This window comes from Pagrus pagrus, assembly GCF_965226575.1.
Source record: "Pagrus pagrus genome assembly, chromosome: 20".
In the NCBI taxonomy this organism is placed as follows: Eukaryota; Metazoa; Chordata; class Actinopteri; order Spariformes; family Sparidae; genus Pagrus; species Pagrus pagrus.
The window spans coordinates 19,943,262-19,967,563 of record NC_140207.1 but is presented as its reverse complement, the minus strand read 5'-3'; the positions used below and the strand labels follow the sequence as shown (position 1 = coordinate 19,967,563).

The 24,302-nt window shown below is 38.7% G+C and overlaps 2 protein-coding genes across 8 annotated transcripts; one reads left to right on the top strand and one right to left on the bottom strand.

Moving 5' to 3' along the window:
- Nucleotides 1-957: 957 nt before the first annotated feature.
- cul2 (cullin 2) lies at nucleotides 958-16,188 on the bottom strand. 4 transcript variants are annotated; one of them, XM_084340998.1, is made up of 21 exons: nucleotides 16,171-16,188; nucleotides 13,072-13,210; nucleotides 12,565-12,667; nucleotides 12,354-12,448; nucleotides 8,857-8,962; nucleotides 8,542-8,624; nucleotides 7,531-7,627; nucleotides 7,189-7,299; nucleotides 5,483-5,645; nucleotides 5,258-5,382; nucleotides 4,791-4,898; nucleotides 4,594-4,653; nucleotides 4,369-4,497; nucleotides 4,064-4,150; nucleotides 3,668-3,820; nucleotides 3,403-3,480; nucleotides 3,229-3,295; nucleotides 2,785-2,987; nucleotides 2,512-2,613; nucleotides 2,305-2,421; nucleotides 958-1,756 (listed from the first exon to the last, which is right to left on the bottom strand). In XM_084340998.1, the coding sequence occupies exons 2-21, from the start codon at nucleotides 13,188-13,190 to the stop codon at nucleotides 1,625-1,627; spliced, it is 2,238 nt and encodes a 745-aa protein (XP_084197124.1). In that variant the 5' UTR covers nucleotides 13,191-13,210; nucleotides 16,171-16,188; the 3' UTR covers nucleotides 958-1,624. The 4 variants fall into 4 exon arrangements, with proteins under 4 accessions (XP_084197124.1, XP_084197122.1, XP_084197121.1 ...); XM_084340996.1 differs by lacking the exon at nucleotides 16,171-16,188 and adding an exon at nucleotides 15,765-15,849; XM_084340995.1 differs by lacking the exon at nucleotides 16,171-16,188 and adding an exon at nucleotides 14,369-14,466.
- Nucleotides 14,811-23,006, top strand: LOC311249728 (cAMP-responsive element modulator-like). Of its 4 annotated transcripts, XM_084341004.1 has the most exons (5): nucleotides 14,811-15,148; nucleotides 16,378-16,524; nucleotides 18,454-18,573; nucleotides 20,326-20,470; nucleotides 21,794-23,006. In XM_084341004.1, the coding sequence occupies exons 3-5, from the start codon at nucleotides 18,543-18,545 to the stop codon at nucleotides 21,933-21,935; spliced, it is 318 nt and encodes a 105-aa protein (XP_084197130.1). In that variant the 5' UTR covers nucleotides 14,811-15,148; nucleotides 16,378-16,524; nucleotides 18,454-18,542; the 3' UTR covers nucleotides 21,936-23,006. The 4 variants fall into 4 exon arrangements, with proteins under 4 accessions (XP_084197130.1, XP_084197129.1, XP_084197127.1 ...); XM_084341003.1 differs by lacking the exon at nucleotides 18,454-18,573 and having other exon boundaries at nucleotides 14,827-15,131; XM_084341001.1 differs by lacking the exon at nucleotides 18,454-18,573 and having other exon boundaries at nucleotides 14,828-15,148.
- The last annotated feature ends 1,296 nt before the right edge of the window (nucleotides 23,007-24,302 follow it).

The following is a 24,302-nucleotide window of genomic DNA, read 5'->3' as shown; positions in this document are numbered from 1 at the left end:
GTGTGTATGTCACCGTTTTATAACGTTACATTTAAAAATCAAATAAATACAAAACATGGCGGACATGCGCTGACATTACATGATGATCTCAGCGCTTCGGCTCTTCCACATTGAAAGCTGAGCAACACTAACGCTGCATGTTATGAGCGTCATGTTTCATCTCACCTCACAGGTACATTTTTTTTGTCTATCAGTTTAGTTTCGGCAGCACCACAGCTGACCGCACAACAGCTGGCTCAGGAGCGCACCTCGCGTGTGCTGTGGTAGTCAATACTGCGCACTGAATGCGCATGTGCACGATGCAGTTTATTTTGCCATTTATACAGTACTACTTTAAATGTGTTTATTACTCAGTAGACTAACACATACTTATTATAGTATTTACTTCACTTTCTTTAATATTATATTATTATTTGCGCACATTTTCACTGTCCTTGATTACATTATATAGGCCAATAGAAAGAGTGTATGTTGATGTTCCCTCGATATAGGGCTTGTTTTCCTATCATCTCGCTCATCCACCTCAAACTAGTTTATCCTTCATCCAAGATGGGTAGTTATAGATAGTATTATACATGTTGACATTTTACAGTGTAAACATGTGACGGCTGAACTGTACTGAGCTGCTTCAGTGTCAGGGTCCTGTTATTGTACGTGCTGACCTACTGTTAGACAGTCATGGCTTACAGAGGCATTTGAAAAGAACAAAGCCATTGTTCATATTATTAACCTGTGCTTTTCCTACTATGATGGGTCAAAAATGTCTGCAGTGAAAAGGCCTCATCTGGGGCCCTGTGGGTTGTTTTTGGTTGCATTGTTCCCTCTTTCAGTTTGAGTCTTGTTTGCAGTGTAGACATCAGAACAGTAGCTGTTATGTAGTGATCGACTTTCAGTATCAGAGAACACATTCAACACACAAGAACACTCAAAATGACAGACGTATAGATACACTCGACAGATTTTTACATAAAACCTTTCAGTGTTTTTATTTATTTATTTGACAAGCAGCAGGATCATGTTTGTCACCTCATTTTTTCTTTACATTTGAAAGTAGATACAATAGTCAGTATACCAGTTTTATTACAATATTTTTTTCCTAACTTCAGTACATTTAACAAAGAAAGAAAAAAAAACACACAACAACTGCAAACGTGAGAAAAGAAAGCATGTTTTTAATGTGTAGCCACCAATGTGTCATTGATGTCACAACAACCTCTTTCCCCGGTTTTCTTTTTTTTCCTTTATTTTCGGTCGACTAGTATGTTTATCGGCTCTTTCCACAGCTATAGGCATTTTCTTTTTGTCGTTTGACGCACAGGTGCGTGGCACTGGTGATGTTGTAAACAGCTTAAAATCAGAAGGTGGGCTGGGTCGGAAGGAGGGTGGTTGGTGTTAGCTGGCTGTCTGACGTGACACGATGACTTTTTCTTGTTTTCAAAGATGGAGGCACCAGTCCTGCTTTTTAGTCACCGCATGGAATCACAGCAGACAGCGACAGTCCAAAACCTAAATGGATGAATGAGTCTCTTTTTGTTATTTATTTCACGTTTTAAACCTGCATCTGCCGGTCAGTCACACAGGCGAGTGTTTGTGTGTAAGCGCTCCTGGGCTTGGGCTCTGCTGCCTATGCGACGTAGCTGTACTCGTCTGCCGAGGTCTGGCTTCGCTCGATGTACTGCTTATCGATGAGCACCTCGATGCACTTCTTGATCATGCTGATACTTGGGTTGAACCTGGCTTTGGACTGATTGATGACCTGCACACAGGGACAGTTAAAAAAACATTTAATGTTACAAACAAAACTGCAATTATTAATTGATTAGACGTCAACTATTAAATTAATCACCAACAATTTTGATCATCAATTAATTCGTTTGAGTTATTTTTTTAAGAAAAACATGGCATTAAAGTGAAGATCTTTGGGTAACTTGATAAGTGAGGGTCGTCAACTTGGGTTTTGGTAGACACTTATCAATATTTTCCAACATATTCTGACATTTTATTAACCAAACAACTAATCAATGAATCAAGAAAATAATCCAAAGATTAATCAACAATAAAAATGATCATTAGTTGCAGAATAACAACCTTTTCTAGACAAATAAAAACATGTAAATATAAACAATCACAAAATTGTTAAGGACAACAAACTGCAATATAAAGAAACTAATGTATTAGAAAAAAGCACAAGTTTGATCTTGTTCTGACAAGTTCCCACAAGCCATTTCTGTTTTTGTTCCCATCAACATCTCAAACGATCGAGAAATCAACCAAAGGTTTTGAATCGAGATGACCTCCACCCACCTCCTGGATGAGGGCATTGTGTCGGAGCACCTTGCGGGCCTTCATGATTCTCACTATAGCAGCTTGTAAATACATTTTGCGGTCCTCATCTACGGCGCTCCTCGTCTGCTCCATCTCCTGTGGATCAGACAGATGTTCGACAAGTTTTTAGTCGGCTGTCACACAACAAAGTAACAGCAAAGCTTGAGAAGGGTAGATTTGTCTGACCTGTGGTGTGTCTTTCTGCATTGATGTTGTGATCTTGAACTTTGTCCTTTTACTGGTGAAACTCATATTTAGTGAAAACGTGGACTCGGTTTCAATCTCCTCCTGTGTGCAGAGGGGAAGAAGAAAGGTATATTTCACCACTTGTATGGAGCATAAATAGAGGCTGCTTAGGACTTGACAAGGCAAACTGATTCAACTAAACTTTCCAATCAATACCCACTGCAAATTACAAAACCATGCTGTCAGTTGTGGGATCTACTTCAAATTCCAGACCTTTTGCGAGTCGTGGTTGAGCATCTTCACGTCCAGCAGGGACTTGATGGTCTTCTGTAGTTCCTTCTCGTTCATCTGGGTGCCGTCCTGCAGCTCCTTGTAGGTCACCGTCTGGCTGTTGTTAAAGGCCAGCAGCACAGCCATCTGGTAGGTGGTCACCATGGCGACGTAGGGCTTGGACAGGTAGTTCATCTTCACCTCACCTGTTTTGACCCAAGCAGACGCAGATGAATGGTGGTAGAAGCTGAACCATCTGGCTTACTGATTACCAAGTTTTCTTGATTATAATATATTTAGCTTCCCTTCATGATTAACCTGCCCATTTTTCATACTGTTTGTTTATTGGTCCACCAAGTCCCAAGATATTGTCTCAAACAGATGCAGTTTACATTAGAATCTTACACAATTCAGCTTTAAACAGAGTATGTGCGTGCGTTTGGCTACCTGTGCAGAGATAGTGCAGCCAGGTCAACTTCCTCCCACTGAAGTGCTGATTATAGAACAACTCGAACTGGAAAAAAGCAGGTGAAGACAGATTTTTATTTTGCAATGTACTACTTTGATAAATACAGACCTCCAAAACACAAAATCAGCTGTTCTCCAAAAGGGTCAACTCACCATCTGCACGCTCTTCTCTAGTTCTTGAGGGATGGCGAATGTGGAGGAGGGGACGTGTGTGAGGGGCCAAGCTCCTGCCTGTAATCACATTTCACATTGTAATTAAACTATGGGGACGAAAGCAGTGGTTGGTAGAATTGACCTTACTTACAATATTCTTAGAATTTAATTTAATTAATTAATTAATTAATTAATTAATTCCATGTGTTGGCATTAAAATAAGGCCAATGTTGTCCAATGTCAGCCACATGAGAGTCCCCCTCACCTGTAATACATAGATCTGGAAGCTGATGCCCAGGTCCACCACCGTCTCCTGTGTCTTGATGAAATTGTTGAACTTGTTGTTGAGGTCGGCGCTCACGCTCATGTCTGTGTACATTCTGTGGAGTTTGCTCGTGAACTCGTAGCCACAAGCTTGCTGTAGACATGAGGAGGAGGACAGTGCATGTTTGAATAGAGAGTTAAAATTAAGAAAAGCAAAAGAGAGAGCTGTGGGATTTAAGGAGTGTGTCCCACAGGACATTTAAAAGAATTACATGCTTTGTGGGCTGGTTCCACAACTGACTTCGAATCACACACTGAGTGCTTTTTAGTTGAGGCTCTAAAGTGTCAGACATACCTATAGCAAGTTTTAGCAAATACTGTTCAGCTTTGGATTTACCTTTAGTTTGTTGATCATGGCTTCTTCTGAGTCCATTGACAATGATAAACCATGTATTAACCTCTTTGCTAGCATTCTGGCATAAAACTGTGGAGGAAAAAGAAAAACAAGACTTGAAAAACACTTTCCTTTGTTACAAAGTTTATACAAAAATGACTATTTCGGGACTACTGAAGACACTAAAAATGGACACGCTACGAGGCTAATACTTTTGAAGTATTTTAAGCTCAAAACCTCCATCTTAGTACATGCTTGCACATCAGAATGTCAAATGTTTGTGTGTTTGTTATATTCAGTATATTCACCTTTTGAAAGATGTCCTTGTCATCTATGTACTTGAACACTGTGATGAAGCTCGTCAGTTTGTCCTCCACCTCGTTCTCTGTCATTCCCTTTGCAGACTTTTTCAGCAGATTGTCGCAGTATTTCGCCAGCTGGACGGAGACACAAGGAGGGACATGACCCGGTCAAGGCACTGTGTATAATACTGCGTCTTGTGTGTTTTTGTCTGTGTGTGTGCGTGCACCCACCAGTTCAGGGGCTTTACAGATGGACTTGGGCTCTCTGAAGTTCACCACAGACGTCAAAGCCTGAGAGAGGGATACCAAATAAACACATTCAGGCCAATGGTGACAACACATATAGCTACTTACACTTTTAACACATTTATAATGTAGTTTTGCACTTACAGAAAGTAAACTAGGTAGAAGAGTCTGGGGGTCAATACCTTATCGAGTGCGCTCATGAAATGCTGATCTCCATTTAGAACTGTGTTTATCAGCTGAACAAATTTACTGTGAACCTCCAGCACTGACTCCACAAACAGGGTTGGCATCTAGAAAAGCCAGAAAAGAGACAAACTTGTATTAAAAGACACATTATTATAAGTCAAAATAATCTGTCCATTATAAAGCAATGACACCATACAGTCAGAGGGCATCAAGTGACATGAGGATATTGTAACGATACAAAAACACCAATAACACTCGACACAGGACAGTTTTATCATACAACCAATAACTTATGCAGTCAAATTAGGCTGTCTTCAAGCCTCAGCAGCACAAGAACCCTTGAAGCCCTTCCAAAGCTACAGTATTTTCCAAAAATAAGTTTGAGCTTGAAAATCTGCTACAATTTATGTAAAAGTATGGTCATGTATGCACACAAACACACACACAGTGCTGTAGTACTAACGTTTTCCTGAGAGAGGTTACTGGTGCCTCGGATGCCCTCGTTGTGGATGTGGACCTGCAGCTCCTGGATCATGTGGGGCAGCCCGTTGGCCACGGCCCGCAACAAGGTGTACATGTTGGCCATGTCTGGACAAAACAACACAACAGAACACATTGTTGATCCATTACAACAACTTAATGTGCACACTGTCGATGCAGCATTAGGATACAGAGGCGCTCGACTGACCGTCTCTCTTCTCCTGCCGAATAATGCTCTGACACTCCCCGTGCAGGAACTGCAAATGATCTGCCACCATCCTCTGCTGGCATTCATGGATGACTTTGCCGTAGGAGCTTGGGTGCAAGTACTTCCGACATCTCATCTCTTCATCTTTCAACCGCCCCAAAACCTGAGGGAAGAGAGAGAGAGAGAAGGCTAGAGGGGTGAGTAAGTTGGTTTGGTTTCATTCAAGTTGGCAAAAAAAACAAATACAACAGAAATCCATGAAATGAAGGAAATACCTGTTTAATGCAACCTATAACTGAATTTAGCCAATGTGACATTACATACTGTAGTACCACTGATCTTTACTAACTACATAGTTGACATAAACGTGGGTTAAACCAACTGTGAACACACATGTGGAATGCATGTTAAGAAAACAAAACTTCCACTATTACTAGATCCTTTCATTTGTATGAAGCATTTGAACAGTTTTACTGGGTTACGTAAGGGGACAAGTAGTTGTCTTGATAAGAGCCTTTTTTTCTCTTCAAAATGAAAATGAAAATGAAAATGTGTGTTTTTCAAGAGTCTAATCAACCAAATCTGGGTTGACTTTGCAATCTGTTTTACATCACTTTACTACATCTTTATTATCTGAAGTTGTGAACAGAAGTTGTGGTCAGTTTTCATCAGTTTCATTACATTATAGAAAATGGACAGTTACTGATTATGCACCCATGAATCTTTTAACACAGCAGTACATTTTAAAACAATGGTCATACTATGGAAAAAAACCCCCACCAAACTCAGCAGAACAGTCCATTCTAATCCAAAATGATGTAGACTGAAGCAGAACCATCAAACAGCCATCTAATTTTATTTAGTTTCACTTCACTTATGTTTCCGATTAAACTTGATACATTCTAAAGAAATACCAAAAATATGAATCACAGGTTTTTTCCATGACTATTGTGAAACTGAGTGCTGCTAGAACTTATTATTTGCTTGACTGTGCTTGCTTACTTGCTTGCTTAACCGTACAAAACATAAGGGTTAGACCTCATTCTGTGCTGATGGGGCAGCTGATATTTATCAGTCTCCACATAGTTTTGGCACGCATCACGTTAGGATACCAAAGGAAGAAAGAGAAAAAAAACTGCCTCCCCGCAGCTACAAACTGGGTCAGATAAGCAACTGTGACTGAGCCTGTCAGGACAGGAGGGGACTGAACTATTCTACGGTGTCTGTTGATGCTCTTTCACTGTCATATCACACACAGCCCTAATGCCTGGTAAAGCTTTAATGATGATCCTGTTTACGGGCTGGAGGGATAAATCTATCAGAGAAATCTGATTATTGCCTGAATGAATGAATGAAAGAGAGAGGGAGGGAGGGAGAGAGAGGGAGAGAGACGGACAAAGCTGAAGTTGCCCTGGGGTCTGTGATCTCAGCCGTAGCGGGTTAATGGTAGAGCTAATACTCAGATTAAAACTCTTATGTCACCAGACTGACATGACCTGACAGTTCACACACACACAGGCCCCCGGGTGAATGTACACTTATCTGATGAATGCTGCTGGACACACAGATATACACACACTCAACCCAAGCACGATACACAATGTGAGTTTTCATAAACAAGGGTATAACAGTGTTACGGTAGGCCACAGGCTCACATGAGTGAACACAGCATTCACATACTTCCATTATCTGTCCATCTATCCTACCTTCTCCATATACTGTGAGCAGTTGGATTCTTGCAGTAGATTGGAGGCTTCCTGTTTGTAATACTCTCCTGTTTTCGTCAGAAATGGCCCTTCGAAGATTTCCTGATAAAACTGTGAATAAGAAAGAGGATATGACCCACATTGGATTTAGTATACATGGACAGACACAGTTCTATATAAATGTCTATTATCCATTTTATGGATCATGCAAAAACAATGAGAAAAACTGTTGGATTTTAACCTTATTGTTCACATTTTCAACAATAACTGAATAAATAGCCTGAGATATAAAAACACAATACAAATGACTACAATGGTCTGGGTCGTTATTTGTTGTCTTACCCTTAGTGGAAACTTCTTCTTGTACTGTTCAACATGAACAAAGGAGTTGATGACCCCGTGGATTACCTTCTGGTTGGGGTTCTCGCCACAACGATCACTGTAAGACATGAGGAAACTGAGTTAGATCTGATACTTTTATTGTATGTTTTTGGGTCAATCCAATACTGACTCACCAAGCTCATGTCATGGAGTCTCTTGGAAAACTGAACGTGAAAAAAACTTCTGTAGAATTCATGGGACTTTTTCTGTTATACATTTATTAGGTTTGTCCCTTGGATTGAGATGAAATTTGTTGTTTTTTTGTTTGTATGATTTGGGGTTTTTGTTTTATAGAAACTTTATTTGGCAGGATCTGTGGCACTCAATTTCTTACACAGGACCACATAAATTCTGGATGTGATGAAACACATGAAAAACTAGTGGCGATATCAATTTGGGAAAATGAAAGCTTCTTCGTTCACAAAGAAAAAATGTATTTATATTCATTTGATGACTGTAACCAACCTGCAACAATTATTTAAATAGATGTAGGTTCAGGACAAAATTTAAACCCAATCCTAACCCAAGTTCATCTCCGAGGGCCAAACTTAAAAAATCATAACTAAAAAAGTATTTGGAGTACAGCTTTAGAATCCTGCAAGGTCATATTAATCAACATGTGTCTTTAGTTTTTTTCATGAAGAACTGTGACATGAAAAGTTTCAAATTCTGGGTGAGCTGACATGGAAAGATGCTTTTGTATTGATGAGCACTGAAATTATTAGCATCGTGGACACTTTCTTTAGTGTAGGTGAAATACTGCAGCTCAATCAGACTACATGTCTAGACATTAACAATGCAAAAAACAGGAAATCAGGCATCACATTAATGGTCATTTAAAACACATGAGTGTTCAATTAGAATACCTGGACTAAATATCCTACTATTTATGCCATTGCAGAAAGCAATGACAACAAAAAGTGCATTTCAGAAAAAACATTTCTAGTGGCTCAGCGTGTGTGAAAAACATACTTTTTGATTTCATTCAGCAACATCCGGATCAGCACAGCCTGAAGGGGCTCAATCATTAGCTTCCTCCACATGTCTAGCGCCAACTGAAACAGCAAATGAGTCAGCATGTCACAACAGTGTAAACAGATTCTGGAGTAGGTCAGTGTAGCTGAGTGGTGAAACTCTTGACCTGGGTACAGGGTCCCAGAGAATGAATCCCACCAATCTCTCAATCAGTCTATGCATGTGCTCTCCTTACCTTTAGATAAGAAACTAAGCACGTGTGAAAGTGTAGGACATTTTTTTTTGCACCAGTGCTTGGAAATCAGCCAATACCTCTCCTATCTCCATGAGCGGTTCATTCATGTCCACTCCCCCGTAGCCATACTGTAGGTCTGCTTCTGTTAGTTTGTTCTTCTTGATGAACTGAGTGTTTAGGTACCTGAACAAAGTGAGGGAGGACATCAACATGTTAGAACATAAGATAAAAGATGTCATCTGATATCGAAATTGTGTGTGTTTGTGTTTTAAGAAACAGTTATACCACAACATGGCTGCTCTCAGAGGCCACCTGCTGCAAGGTCATGGTTAGTCATATGTGTCAAGTTAGCCAACGAAATCTAAAATGTTGAGGATTCCTGGCAAAATGATGAGCCAGAGGCAGACATGAAGACCTTTTTCTGAATATCGTAGGGAGAAATACCTTCTACAACATACTTAGCACACATGTAAGCCTTGGTACTGTATGTGTAAAAGTTTTGTTTTGTTTTTACAGTTCAATTGTTACCACACATTCTTAAAGATCAAATTCAAGGACTTTTCCAGGACTTTCCAGGCTCAAACGCCCTTCATATAAAAGCCCAACCCTGCATAGTTTCAGACACTGATAAAGGTCAATTACTTTTACAACAATGAGAATTTATGTAATGTTGACTAGCAGGCTTTATAGAAGCTGAGAGAGGGAGGTTTGAATGTGGGAACATTTCTCAGTTGTTCTGTGTTACAGTCGTGGAAGACTATGTGGTCTCTTGGCTTCTCTAACACAGCACAGCAAAACCATATATTGCATAAGCTGAGCAATAGAGATAGAGACATATTTACGAGTGGAATGGCTACTGCGGAAGACATACTTGCATTACGTTACGAAGCCCATTTATGTTAAGTGAAAAAATATATAAAAGAATTTCGATTCCAATTTCTTGCAAAAAATATTCAAATCCAATTATGTTCACCACTATGCCCCTTTTCAAAAACTTTCCAGGCCTTGGTTTCTCCTGTTACATACAAAATAGTGGATTATATCATTTCTTAATCCTGTAATAATCAATATTTTTGAAATATTAACCATGAATCAAATAACGTTGTGTTTTGAGAAAAGGAGTTGATCAATGCACTAAAATCACCCAGCACTTTAGCACACAGTTTTGGTTCTCCAGCCCACACATTTACTGTATGGTTGTGTCACACTGCTCTCATTATCCCTCTGTAGACTTCATTTGCTGATTAAAAAAGCTCTGAGAATCCTACGCTACACTACCTGCAGACAGACAAAGTCAACTTGTTGGCTGGAGAACACATTTACAGCAGCTGATAGAACTTATTTACAGAGCCTTTGATTGAGAAGGATGTGTTCCTGTCTCTCCATAAAAGTTTCATATTGCACCAAAACAAACTATATATCACAATATGGAAGATTCATCTCATATGGCTGTCACTTATTCATATGACTGATACTCTGATGTTGAAACGTATACACTGAAAGTGTGTTTCAACACATCTCTAGTGTTTCAACATTTCTCAAAGGAAGCAAACAATATATCAGCAGCAGGACAGAACAGTCACAGTTCGATGGCTGCCATCAAAGCTAATCTATGTTTGCAGATTCAGTCCCTAAATGATGTTTTCACAGCTGTGCTGTATTCCTCTACAGGGTTTCGTCAGGTTTCAACAAGTTAAATTTAAGACTTTTTAACACTTTTTCAAGACCATTATGAATGCAACTGATGCTGCCAAAAAATAACCCTAACCCACTGTCTGCTTAGCAGAGTTGCAGAAATTAATGTTGTTAGCGCTGAGAGGGTTGCGCTGGGGCCAGACTTTAGTGATGCTCCAGATGTGAATACAGGGGCTCAATACGAACTTGGACTTACCAATAAATGATGAAAATGACATTAACAGAAACAATTTTACTTACTACTTCAAGAAGTAGCTATTTTTTTCAATGAGGAGACGCTACTTGAGCCAGCACACCAAATTGCAACACACTAGCTTGGTGTGTTTTGAAAGATTATCGGGTAGTATTTCCATTATTGATTTTGTTTAACCCATTTAAAAGCAAGACTGAAGTTGATAGAATCTTATCAAAGTAACTTGAACACCATAATCAAATACATTTTTAAGACCTGTCAAAAATCACATTTAAGACATTTTAAGACCTCAAATTCAGATTACTGGATTCAAGACTTTCTACGATTTTGCATAGAGCTGCACAAATAATCTAAACACTATGGAAATTGCAATGTGGAGAAGTGCAATAAACAAATGGCAAAAGCTTGATCAATGTGTGACAAAAGAGCATTTTGATGAAGTACTGTAGTGCTGCAGAGATGTCCTGGTCTACAAACCTTAATCTTCAGATGTAAGAAAACATTTTTCTTTGGTTGACTGATTGATTTTAATAGTTTTTTCAATGAAAATGAAAATTGTTCATTCCCACTGATCGTGAGTTATATCGCAATCTGTCAAAATAATCACAAAATGATTTTTTTTTCATGCAGCTCTGCTTTTTATGGACCTGCAGAAACCCTACTGTCAGCAGTATAGCAAGCACACTAACCAGCCTCATTTCTCTCACATTGTCAACCTGTGACAATCATAAAACACTAGCATCAAGTGTTAAAAGGCTGCTAATTTAACGGCTAGCGTTGAGTACCACTAACCATGAAACCTGGAGAGTGGAACAGGGACGGAAGGTGTTAACAGTCTGTTTTGACTCAGTTGGTTCTTCAGTCCAACCTCCACTACCTGATGATTTGTGTTTAACAGGATGCAAACACACACATGTACACTCACACAGACATTAATTAAGGAAAATAAGTGACCCTCTTCTATATTAAGAACTCATCACTAGTGTGTCACTACTAAAGCCAAGAGGCTCCCTCTCCCTCTTGCTCATGCTGACATAATAAATGACAAAGGCATATGTATGCACAGACAGTCTGGTGGGAAGTACACATAAAAATAGATTTGAAAGCTCTCCAAGGAGTATTGATTTAGAATGAATCAGGACACACCAAATGCCCGTTGGCACTTCACACTATGATGTTCAAGGTAATATTTTAGGTACAAAAACTACAGACTGGAACGTTGTCTCTTGTGATAGAATTAGTACGCTTTGCATCTAAAGACCCTGTCGCACTGTGCCAACTTTAAAGAACTAGCACTGACAAAGACAGACACCTGCTTTGGCTCACTTCTTCTATTAAAGTAGTACTTGAAGTAAACACACTGACAACAGCAAGTTGAATACAGACATGTCCTTCATTTGTTCTAGAAAAGAGACAAACAAAACAAACTGACTGACCATTTTAACACCATTGTGAAATTAAGGAAACAGTCTCATCAGACTCAAAACTGATAATAAGTCCGACAAAAAATCAAACACTAAAGTTCTGCTTTGTTTTGCACTGTTGTGGGGTTTTTTGTGTGAAAAAAATAAAAGGTGGAAGAGGAAAAACATACAGCACTAAATGATGAATCAGCGTTGTGACTCACTGATATGATATCAGTATATGAAGTGGAAACAAAAAGCACATAAAAGGCAGCAATGTTACCTGTACAAGCAGTCCATGTAGTCAGCTCCTTTGCTGTACTCGTCCCAGTATCTGTGGTACATCACTAAAACCTTCTCCTCCGATTCCAGGACTTTCTAAAATACACAGACAAGAATGACAGCTGTTATGGAAAGAAGCTTACTGCAGAAACAAAACAAAAAAAATCACTCTACATGTTTTTCTCTGCCAGTCGCTTTGTGTGAGCCATTACCTTGTACAACTGCCGGACATGATTCTCTAGAAACACCTTGGTCTCTGTGTATAATCTCTCACCCAAAGGCTCTGGGTATGCAACGCACAAGGCATAAATGTCACTGGTGTCAGAATTAAGGATCAATCATGAGGACAAATGTGATTCCATTATGTATACACGCAAATATACAGTTAATAAAGATGTAGTATGTATGAAATATGAGATACAGCATTTGTAATGTTAGTGATCACCTAGAAATACATACATACATGTTTATGCTCTGCCTCTGCCTGAAAAAGCAGCTCTACATTTCACACAGACATTCAACATACTAAATGTTCCAACTTTTTGAAAGATGTATGGGTAAATTTACCATCCAGAACTATCCGAAATAAAAGTCAAATACATAAAGTTCTATGCAAGCAGCTTGTGTGATATCCTATCTTGCCATTTATTTTCAATCTGATAGATAGATAGATAGATAGATAGATAGATAGATAGATGATGCAAGTTGGCATAGGATACGAGAAGCGATCATTCCACGTGGCTCTTTCCACATAGTCGAGCATCACAACAGCCTTGATTGTCGTCAGTAGCTTGTTCCATGTCTCGTCAAAATCCACCACCCGCGGCTTCAAGGACATTGTACAGTTTCTCTTTCTGCCTGTCAGAAAATAGAAACACATAAACACAGAAGTGAGTAAAGGAATTACAAAATGAATAGATGAGTTGCTTAGCTCTTGACTTCAGTTTCATTATTAGTAACCATCTAACATCCCACCATGCAGTTTGGACTGTAACGGCAAACAATATATTCCCCAAGTGAATGAATGACTTTTTTAGTAGTGAACCGGGCCTAAATGGCAGTAAAAACACAGAGGAGAGATACAGGTATACTTGGTAAAGTGTCAGAATAAACATAATGACAAAAAAACCTTTGATCAGAATCACGACACTGAATATTCTGTAATGTCAAACTTTGTTGTCACATTTTAATGAATATTCTTCATTATACAGATTTGAAAATAGCATTAATAACGAGGAATGAAATCATGCAGATGTCAGAATAAAGGGCAAAGTGCACATGTGCATCAACAGACATTAGCGTAATGGTAAATAGCCTGCCTCAAAACAGCTGCTCACATTACTATGGTAGCAACAGATGAGATAAACATTGAGCTCAAGTTCATGGAGGTATTACTAACGTTCGTCAACAGTGAACACAGATCAGGGATTAATGCTATTGTAGCTGTAGTATTTACCAGCCGAGACTGCTGCATATAATAACAAACCAATTTCTCTATCTGTGTCAGAAGAATCACAGATTACCTCCAAGTAAGAGAAACTAGGCCCTGTGTTGTTTCTCGTCATTCATACCAGTTGATTTCACGTAAGAGAAAACATTGCAACATCATCATGCACAGTTTTTCCTGCTAACCAATTCACATAAGCCGCTATCCGTCTTTCAAAAGGAATCATTAACATTTCTAAATAAGCAGTCCCCTTACAGTCATGATAACGCCAGCTAAGTTAAGGTTACTAGCTAGCGGAATGCCAATCCCAAAATAGGATGGCTAGCTAAAAGGCTAGCTAGCCTCAAGCTAGCATGCTACTTCTTCCTGCTCAAGTCCCATCAGTTTTCAGGCATCAGCTAACAGCTAGTCAGCTAGCAGGAAGCTAACGATAGCTCAGCTATCGCTAGCAAATGGTCATCTTCTATGCAATTTCCCCACATTTGTACTGACAGTTCGGCAAAATACGTTGCTGTTGTTAAACAAAACAGGTTACTGAGGTCAAGCGTGGACTTTAGAATAGTACGTACCTCTGTTCTGTATTTATTTGTTATAAAACTCAAGTTTCTCCGCTGTCACAGGCTTGATTTGTCTCACTTACAGGTCTTCCCTACCTCTTGGATTATACCATTGTATTACATGGGGGTGAATTATGAACAGACGTAAATCGGTCGTAAAGCTTTTTTTCGCTTTTTACTACGGTAAAGTGTATATGAGAATTTTTAGATTGTATATAATGTATTTTACATCTATACATTGTACTGAGAATAACAGCAAACACACACAAATCCAAGTCACAAGAACCCCCATATATCCATGGTATCGCCTAAAACTACGGAAACCTCTTAGGAATTGAGTATTACAAGTAACCACAGACATTCTGTACGTTATTATATACTGTATCATCCCTGTTCCCCATAACAGGAGGTAAACATGTTCCCTCAACGTTGGTTATACACCTCATATATAGCTACAGTGATTGACCAAGCTGGTGTTACATTTTTCTATTTCGTATGATATTGTTACAGAAATCCAGAACTATAAATTAACAGAAAACGTGACAATTTGGGGAGAAAAATTACGACAAAAAGTGACGATCGTTTAAAAAAAAAAAGGCTTGTGTGGCGAATGATCCATTGATTGCATAATTTTACTCAAATCAACCAATAAGAATGATCGAAAAATGACTTGCTTTAAAAAAAAAAAATACAATAAAATAAAACCAACGACAACAACAAAACCGTTAGGCTAGGTCACGTACAAACAGAATTTATGACAGCATATTAACTGAAGGTAACTTTTCTCTACAGGTAGGTCACAGAATGATTTATTAATTAATCAATTAATTGTCGGTTAACTAGCTACTAACAGTTATTTAATGCTAGGTAACTAGCCATTGTGAAGGATGTAAAGAACCTCCAGCTAACAGCACAGTTTAAACTAGCTTGACCAAAATAACCAGTTGTAAACCTTCAAATAATCCAGCTAAAAACTTAATTAGCTAGCTTGCTAACTAATTTACTCGGCTTAACAAGCAGAAATAACCATCCAGGGCAATTTTCCACTGTATTTTAAACAGGAAATGTTTTCATTTGATGTTTACATATACCCTAAAATCAGTAGCTGAACATACCCATACCCCTTGTTTACTAGTTAAATCATTTTAAAACAGAGAAAGTACTGAGGAGTAGCATAGAGAAGTGCTTCGCTAACTCCAGCAAAATTAAACCAAACTGAACTGAAATGACATGTACTAGGAAAGAAGTAGCCTCTTACTGCCACTATGCCTACAAAGTCTTCTATCTTTAGTAGAGATAGGGTTATTACAGCTGAAGGTGACTTTACTTAAACATTAAAACCCGTTTACAACATTGCAGCACATACTGAGTAATACTATCATCTCGTTGGAGATGTGTTTCTTTCCACCTGAAGAAAGTCATCCCATGCTCTGCTATTAGCTCTGTCAGGTCTTCATCGACTCCTGGTGGAAATACCTTGGTGTGCAGGTTGCTATGTGTTCAGAAGTTATTTTTCAAGCTGCCATTTGTTATTGCTAAATGATTTGATATCATATAATCATTGGAAGTTTGCGAACAGTCTCAAATCCATGACAACATAATGCCAAAAATAGACAACCTATATCAGAAAAGTAGTCCCAAGTTGACACATACAAACAGGAATACAGTATAATAGACATTTGTTCAACATTGAATTATTTTTTCTATAGTATACTGTATAAAAAGAGTAAAAACTTCATCGGTGTCATCATCACAGATTGCATATTTAAGTTGCCTGATCTATGATTACTCAAATGTCATTTTTACCACTTTACCTTCTCAGATTCTCTTGACTGCCACTACTGTATGGTAGGGTGGCGATACTTCTGCCACTGCCCATAATGAATAATGCCATATAAATACAATTCTAGCTTTATGAGTTGAAAAAGAAGAAACTTTATTGATAAAATATTCACACACAGGCTGTGAAAAAAACAAAAACCTAATCTTTTATTTACTCAGTCCCCTTTTTACTTTCCAAGGATTTTCTCAAGGAGGTCCCGTCAGTTTCCTCTATACAGGGACACAGAACCTGCCATCTATGGCCATGACCAGCACACAAATGCCACAGCATGCACCAAGACCACAAGAGTACAGAGAGGAGACATCGGATGGCCCGCAGATGAATAGTAAGCCAGCATTCTCAGTAACACCTTATTTCTAGACCACTACCACTAATCAGTGGGTAGCAAACAAGAAAACAATACATTGACAGTTGCTCAGGGATTTCTGCATCAGCTCTGTAAATGTCAGAGGAAATTATTCTACTGTAATGGCACGTAATCCCATAGAAAGGGCCGCATATTGATGAGCTACCACAATTTACCAGACACATCAGAACTGATTTATTGATCACATCCTACGCTTTGCAGCTTTCCTTCTCCTGTAACAAATTTCCAGAGGAGCACTTGGTAGTAATGTTCAATAGGGATGCTAATGATATATAATTCATAACCAAAAATATGCATTTGTTATGAAACATCGTGGGGGGTGACACTTAACTTACTAGGTTAGTCCTGTTATGGATAGAATTTCCTTATTTTGTTGCAGGCCAGTAACATACATGAACAGAGTCAGTGTCTTACAAAAGAAGGTACAATATAAAAGAGTGCATAGATTAAAAGGTTAAAACATATCCTGACTTTTGGACCAGACAAATTCATCTTTATTTAGTGTTATTTCATTTGATCTTACAGCATGCAAGTAAGTTCATTACCTCATACTGTATACTCCACATATGACAGCTAAAAGTAACTAATTACTCTACAGGTTAGGATTTTACACACAAAACATGTATTAATTTTATAATATATGAAGCACTTTGATAGATTAAACTACTAACGGTATATACAGCAGAATGGAAGTAGAATGGAACACCGCCCAACATTCCCTTTTAAATTACTCAGGCCTAATCCAATATCAAATAAAAAAAGTTTAAACAAGTAAAACCTGGATCTTTATTTGGATCGACATCAAATTGTACTCACTCATAGATACACGCCACCTTAATATGCCTGGTTTTTCATTAAGATCCATGCATTACTCCCTGAGAAATTAATGAATAAGACGAAAAGCACCCTATCTCGCAATGTTTAAAAAAGTCGAACCAAGACCCATCGTCCATCCAAGTTTTGTGGAAATCCGTGCAGTAGTTTTTGTGTAATCCAGCCGACAAACAAACAAACAAACAAACAAACAAACAAACAAACAGACACAGGTGAAAACATAACCTCCTTGGTGGAGGTATTAATTTAATGACATACAATGTAATGGAATATAATTGTATAACACTCACAGGGTACGGTATTGCTGCTTTTACTTTAGTTAAGGTTCTGAATACTTCCTCCATCATTGTCTCACACATGGTTGAGAAATTATTTTGGGAACTTCCAAACTAAACATCATCATATTCCCCATCAGGACTCTGGTCCTGTGTCCACCTGTGTATTGCCTGCAGAGGGAGCCAGCTCCTTGAGCTCTGAGTATGAATCAAGCAATAATGTTTTGCTATGACAGTGGCTATATTTAAAGTACATGTATAGTAACTTGGCTATATGAATAACCTGGTTGCGCAGTGTAGGTCATATTTGGATTGAGGTATTTGCATGAATGTTTGACACCCAATGAGCCTTCCTTCGACATACAGTGAAAATGCAGTGGGAGGAAAATAATGGTCATGATATATCTCTAATACTGTGGTGATACTGTGGTGGAAATTTTTTTCAATGACCTCTATCAAGATATATAATTGTCCTAATAGCAATAAATTATCAAATGTTATTTCTGGTGTACATGATTAGGTTTGAACCGTTAAAAGGGGTTTGAATTATTTAAATCCAAATCATCTCTGCCCCTACTGACGCTCTGTCTCCAACAAGCCTTATTCTTCAGAGTGGAGCTCCACTCTAGCTGAAGAAAAATTCCTCCTCCAAAGACAAACAGCAGAGCCCCTGACTCATAGCGCTGTGTCGGGGAGAGAGCAAACCATACTGTTGACATCAGGAGGCCAGTGATGTCATGCTGATGTCAATGCCTCTAATTGTAAATTGCACACATAGCCTCGCTGTTGGCTGTGGTAACATTTCAGTCAGAGAGAAGACTCTGAAGGGGACTGTTTGTCTTGGAAAACCCTTGGATTAGATACAGTATGGCTGTAACTGGGGATGAGACAGAAACAGGTATGTTTGCTTATTATCTCTTTTACTTTCATATCTAATAAATAGGCCCTTTTTGAGCTACTAATATTTAGGCATTTCATAAAATATAGTAAGTGATTATTAATGTCTGGAAAAAATTACTGTTAGTTTGTCAGTGGATGAATTTGCTTTTCAGACATAACATTTTTTTTTTTTTTTTACAAATAACCCTCTATTAGAAAGTTTAATATTTAGTTTCATGCATTTTTAATTATCTCATGTACCATCACAAGTCCTTGCAAAGAATTACTGACATCTTAATCTTCCAAAGATGCAACAATCGTACGCCGATAAGAAACATTCATACATGCATTCTTGTCTTCTCAGTCATACTCTCTCTCTCGCTCTGTTTCTCCCTCTCTCTCTGTGAAATGCTCCAGTGCTCTGCCCACTCAGAGCACATAGCGGCAGTAGCTGACGTCGCTGCTTTTCCTGGAACAGGCCCCCAGCAGAGACATGTAAATGCGAAGCGGCGAATAAGACGTGCATTGACGTCAGTCACTGGCCACGGCGTGATTATACGCTGTCCCTTTTGCGATTCCAGCATATCACAGAATTAATCAGCGGCGTATTACATGATATGAGGGACAGTGAGTTCTGCTGGCACTGAGCAAACAATGAACAAACTGTACAATCTCTCAATGTGTAAATCTCTTTCAGCATCACACAGCCGTTGGAGAAGAACAATGATTGAAATGAGGAATTCAGTCACTTATACTTTCTATTATGTGGCATTGCACAGAACATGTTGGATGAGAATGTGTCAAATAAAACTACAGTGAATTTACAGTATTTTTGATTGCACGCTCTGAAGCATTCTAATACTGGTTTATAATAACGAGTTATGTGCGAAAAGGTTATGAGTAGCAGGATTATTTCGGCTGTGTCATAGTTTAATTTGTCACTGAATTGAAAATGATTGACTGACAATTGATTGACACTGAGCTGTTACACCAAATCTTTGTAAATTTAAACATAAACTAGTTGTAAAATGTGTTTATAATGTGTAGATTAGCTCATTACTAATTATTATTTAATGAAATTAAAACACAGTCCGCCGTGTTGCACTGTCATGTTTCTTCAGTAGCCCACAACAGACACACCAAAAACTCTCTCTAGGGAGGGCGTTTCACATTATACCCGATTTTAGCTGATATCATAGAGACGAGGGCTGTTCAGTTGGTTGCAATATGCAGCACCACCATCAGATGCCACTAAATCCTACACACTGGACCTTTTGGTAATGGCCAGCTATCTTAAACTGTTGTGTTCTTTTGCATATTTGTCACAGCTTGTGATGCTAGAATGACTTCCTGGTTACGTAGTGAATTGCTTGATTGGATAACAGTAAAGGTGTTTTTCTAGCAAGTTATTTAGACACTAATTAAAGGTCCTATTTGTATGAAGAGTTGATTTTTGAGTCTAAAAAAAGCATCGGTATTTGAGGAGTTGGGAATGAGATTAAAAAATAAACTTCTCTCACAAGTAGGACTTTTAAGTCTTTTCAGGCTAAGACATTCAATTCAATTCAAAACCTTATATTTCAAGAGAACAGTACTCAGTGACAACAACCCACTCTGAGTGTAAGTGTCCTAAGTTTTATTGTTTTAACCCAGTCTGGTAAATCACCCAGTCAAGACTACTAGGACTTTTCACACAAGCTTTGTAATGCTTTAGAAAAGAGCTGGTGGAACCCAATCCTGTTGACTGACGTGTCGTTTTATGTCTTCCCAGCAACTGCAGGTGACCTCACTGCCTGCCAGCTGCCTCACCCTAGCTCCTGCCTCCCACAGGGGGTGGGGGGTGCCAGTGCTCATAGCTCCCACAAGTCCCTGGAGAATGCCTTACAAAGGAGGGAGCTCCGCTTGATGAAGAACAGGTAAAGAGGACAATTCACACTCACCAGCCCTGAAATCATCATCAATCTGAATCAACCATACCGATATAATTAGCAGATTTTGTCAGCCAATAATTGCTAATTTAGATATATTGGTATCAGTGTGTACGGTGGCTCATAATTGACAAAGCCAAAGATAGGTTTTTAGGTATTTAAAAGCAATAGTTCAACATTTTGGAAACTATGCTGTGATTCTGATTCTGATTATTTGCTTTCATTCCGAGATTTAGTTGAGAAGACCGATACTACTTTCACATTAATCTAAATTAGAGCTAGAGCCAGCAGCTGATTCGATTAGCTTAGCATAAAGCCTGGATACAGGTGGAATGCACCTTCTGTACCAGCACCTTTTTATCTCACTAACGATCATGCTGTATCTTGTTTGTTTAAGAACAACTTGTCCCTTTTCTTCCAAAAGAGAGCAATGATAAGTTATACTTTAAACTGTACAAGTGCCATCTCAACAAATATCATGGCAACAACTATTCTTCAAAGCAAATTCATAGGATTCTTACCGACAATGTTATGTTTGTGGTAAATTATCCCATTAGATATCAGCCAATATATTGTTATTTGAACTCCAGATGTTAATATTGGCATTGGCCATAAACACATCTCGACTGGAATCATTCACTACATACCCTAGCTGGCGCTCAAACACCTAGAGAATACCAAATTACAATGGATGACAATAAGTGCATGTAATAATAACAGACTCAAGCCTGTCATCGTTCCACCGCATGATTCTCCTCCATCCAGTGTGTTGAGCTCATAATCCATGTTGACTCCCCATGATCTGCTCTGTAACGCATTTTTGGAGTGAGGACATGACCATGAACCTTGTGTTTATAAGTAGCTCAGTTTGTATGTGAATTACTCTGGTTTGTTTGTGAGCAAAATTGATTACTGTCTGCTTTTAACATGCTTTTCGCTTGCTGTCTGTAGAAGACCTTGAGCTTCCTGTGTTTGTGCTGGCACTGTCTCACTTTTCTGGTCTGCACGTTCCTACATGATGATTCTACTACGATTAGTCATCAGTAAATCCGTTTGGATGCTTTTTTTGTCTGCTTCATTGTTTATGACGTCCTCCTTTGGTTGATTCTATCCACCCCAAAGGTATCTAGTGTCACAACTGTAATCATTGTCATCTACACACTCTCATTTCTCCTTCCACACGAGGAAAGCGTTGGAAATGTGAGCCTAGTTTTCCCCTAAGTGTAAGATTTATGAGTTGTGTGTTGTGTCTGGGAGAAAATCCAAGATGTTCAGGCTCTCTTTTTCACTGTAACTTGTTGTTGTTTCCAGGGAAGCCGCCCGGGAGTGCCGACGAAAGAAGAAGGAATATGTCAAATGCCTCGAAAATCGCGTGGCCGTGCTCGAAAACCAAAACAAGACTCTGATTGAGGAGCTTAGAGCATTAAAAGACATCTATCGACACAAAGTCTAGTGATCCCTCTGTCTAGAGGAGGAACAGGATTGTGTGTGTGTGGACTGTGGTTTACTTGTGTGAGGGTGTCTTGAGGACTCTGGTTTTGCTTTTGCTGACACATGCTCGCAAACGCACGCAAACATACACTCGCACAAAACACTCCTTGTCCTTGCTGTTAGATGTGTTTACAAGATGATGTCAATGTTTCTGGCTCTGAATTATCCATGCGCCACCACCAGCGAAAAAACAAGAACCCTTTTGCAGGTCAGGGTTATTATCAGAGAGTATTAGAAGGGGCTTATGTCGCTTTGAACAGGGAGGCTTCCAGAGAATGCAGGAGGAGAAGGAAGGAGTGGAGCGCCTGGAGACTCACTACGCCTCTCTGAAGATGGAGAATCAGATGCTGAGGGTCGAGCTGCAGCCCCTCAATAAGCACCAACAACTATTGTATATTTTGGCTCTAGTAAAATAGTATATCAATTGATAGTCTTTGTGATGCTCAGATTTTCTATGGAGAGTTTGTTTGGGAAATGCTGCCAGAAGCCAAACGGAGTTGGGGGTTTGGTGCTTTAAATAGCAGTGTTTGTGTTTTATTATTATTATTATTTATTATTGCACCTTAGAAATCCTGGTGCGAACTACTGCCAGGAATTAACGCCAACTGTATTTATCTCCCAATTTAATATGTTTTTAATGTAGAGACCTACTTGGATCCGCTTAACTTCTACATGAGGTCTTGCCTGCTTCTAACCTGTTTTATTCACTTTTTATGACCCTGCATTTATTCGCAGTTTTGAATACCGGTGCATTGTTTGTACAAGAGAAGTATTTATCTTATGATGAATGAATGAATTTGTGGAAAATGTTTTTATTTGCTGTCTTAACCTGACCGCTTTTTCTTTGTCTTTGTAAATGAGGAGTTATTTATGCACCTACCATTTTGAAATTCAACAATTCAAAATTTGATGCAGAATTCCAGCTGTTTAACAGATGCCTCCTCTGAATTAACTTGATTGTTGTCTTGTTATTTAAAGGTCTTACAAACTATTTTATAAAATGTATTTGCTTCAATAAAGTTCTTGTTCAGTCTCTCTGTGTCACTTCCACACACAGTAAAATACAAGAGCTACACATTGTTCATTGTTGACCAGCGACACAACAGAAAAAGCCCCTACGTGACTCGCATTTTTAAAGGACTTTGTAACGAATGAGTCACTAATGCAAAAGTTTCATTATGAGCGTTTGATAAAGCTTTTATCGTCATGCTGAAACTCAACCTTGGGTTTCTGCACAGAACGTGGTGTGCTGTCCTTTCAGTGATGACCCGACTTGATTGCTTGGACTGTCACAGAGAAGAAAAGCAATGTCTCTACTTTAACAGCTATTGGTGCCTTTTAGTAGATGAATAAACACGCAGTGCAAGCTGGAAAAAGGGGAAGTAGGATGAGTATTTAAACACATTTTCCATAAATCACATCCAGAGGAATGTGAACATGCTGAGGGTAACGAGGAAAGTCTGGCCAAGTTTTCAGTGATGGCATTCTCTGACTCAGTGGATACAATTAATCCTCAGATACTCCACAATTTGTTGCAGTAAAAGGAAATATATGTAGCTTGTCCAGGCAGATATACCTTATACTGAACTTACAGTATGACCAAAACAAACCCTGACATTGCAGGAATGACCATTTAAGGAAACTAGAATCTACCTAGCATCAGTGATACTGGTGAAGTGAGAAGTCTACACTGAGCCCAAAGGTCAACACCCAAGCTAGCTACAGTCTGTTCACTGTTGCTGTCTGACAAGAGATACACAAGTATCAACACACTGATGAAAGAATAATAATTAATAATGCAAAATTATTATTTTTTACGATTTATGTTTATTAAACCTTCTATATAATTTAGGTTTCTGAGTAACGATATACAAACTTCATTTCTTTATGCAATCCTGTTCTAAAATGATAAAAAATAAATCAATGAATCTTGAGTTGTTGAGATAATGAGAATGAAATGTACATTATTATTATTATTTTTTGTGCTTTATCTTCACTGCTTTGTAACTACAGTTCCGTCACTCCCTTTGGGCTGTTTATAGGGAGACATGATGGAAACAAAACAAGTGAGGAAAGTACAATACCATTGTGACCTGAGCTGCACCTGGGCCTATTGTGAAAGCGTATTCCTGTCCAGTCTGAACGAAAACACAGTCAACTTACACCCTGTCAGAGACAAAACTACACTGTGGAATGCACCGGTTGGCAAAAGGAAATGCTGTCCTAGTATAGCCATCAACTAGGCCTACACAATAATTTACATATTGGTTTGATTTAAAGATTGGATTGCATGTAATATGTAAAATGCTGCCAGATGTTCAGCCACAGC

Bases quoted from the DNA above. Each gene is read 5' to 3' on its own strand.
- cul2 (XM_084340998.1), bottom strand. From the start codon at position 13,190: ATGTCCTTGAAGCCGCGGGTGGTGGATTTTGACGAGACATGGAACAAG. The intron at 5,646-7,188 runs GTAGGATAGATG...CTCTTCCCTCAG, and splicing joins GCTCACAGTATATGGAGAAG to GTTTTGGGGCGGTTGAAAGA. The intron at 1,757-2,304 runs GTGGGTGGAGGT...CCCTGTGTGCAG, and splicing joins ACAATGCCCTCATCCAGGAG to GTCATCAATCAGTCCAAAGC.
- LOC311249728 (XM_084341003.1), top strand. From the start codon at position 16,437: ATGGCCATGACCAGCACACAAATGCCACAGCATGCACCAAGACCACAA. The intron at 16,525-20,325 runs GTAAGCCAGCAT...ATGTCTTCCCAG, and splicing joins GGATGGCCCGCAGATGAATA to CAACTGCAGGTGACCTCACT. The intron at 20,471-21,793 runs GTAAAGAGGACA...TGTTGTTTCCAG, and splicing joins CTCCGCTTGATGAAGAACAG to GGAAGCCGCCCGGGAGTGCC.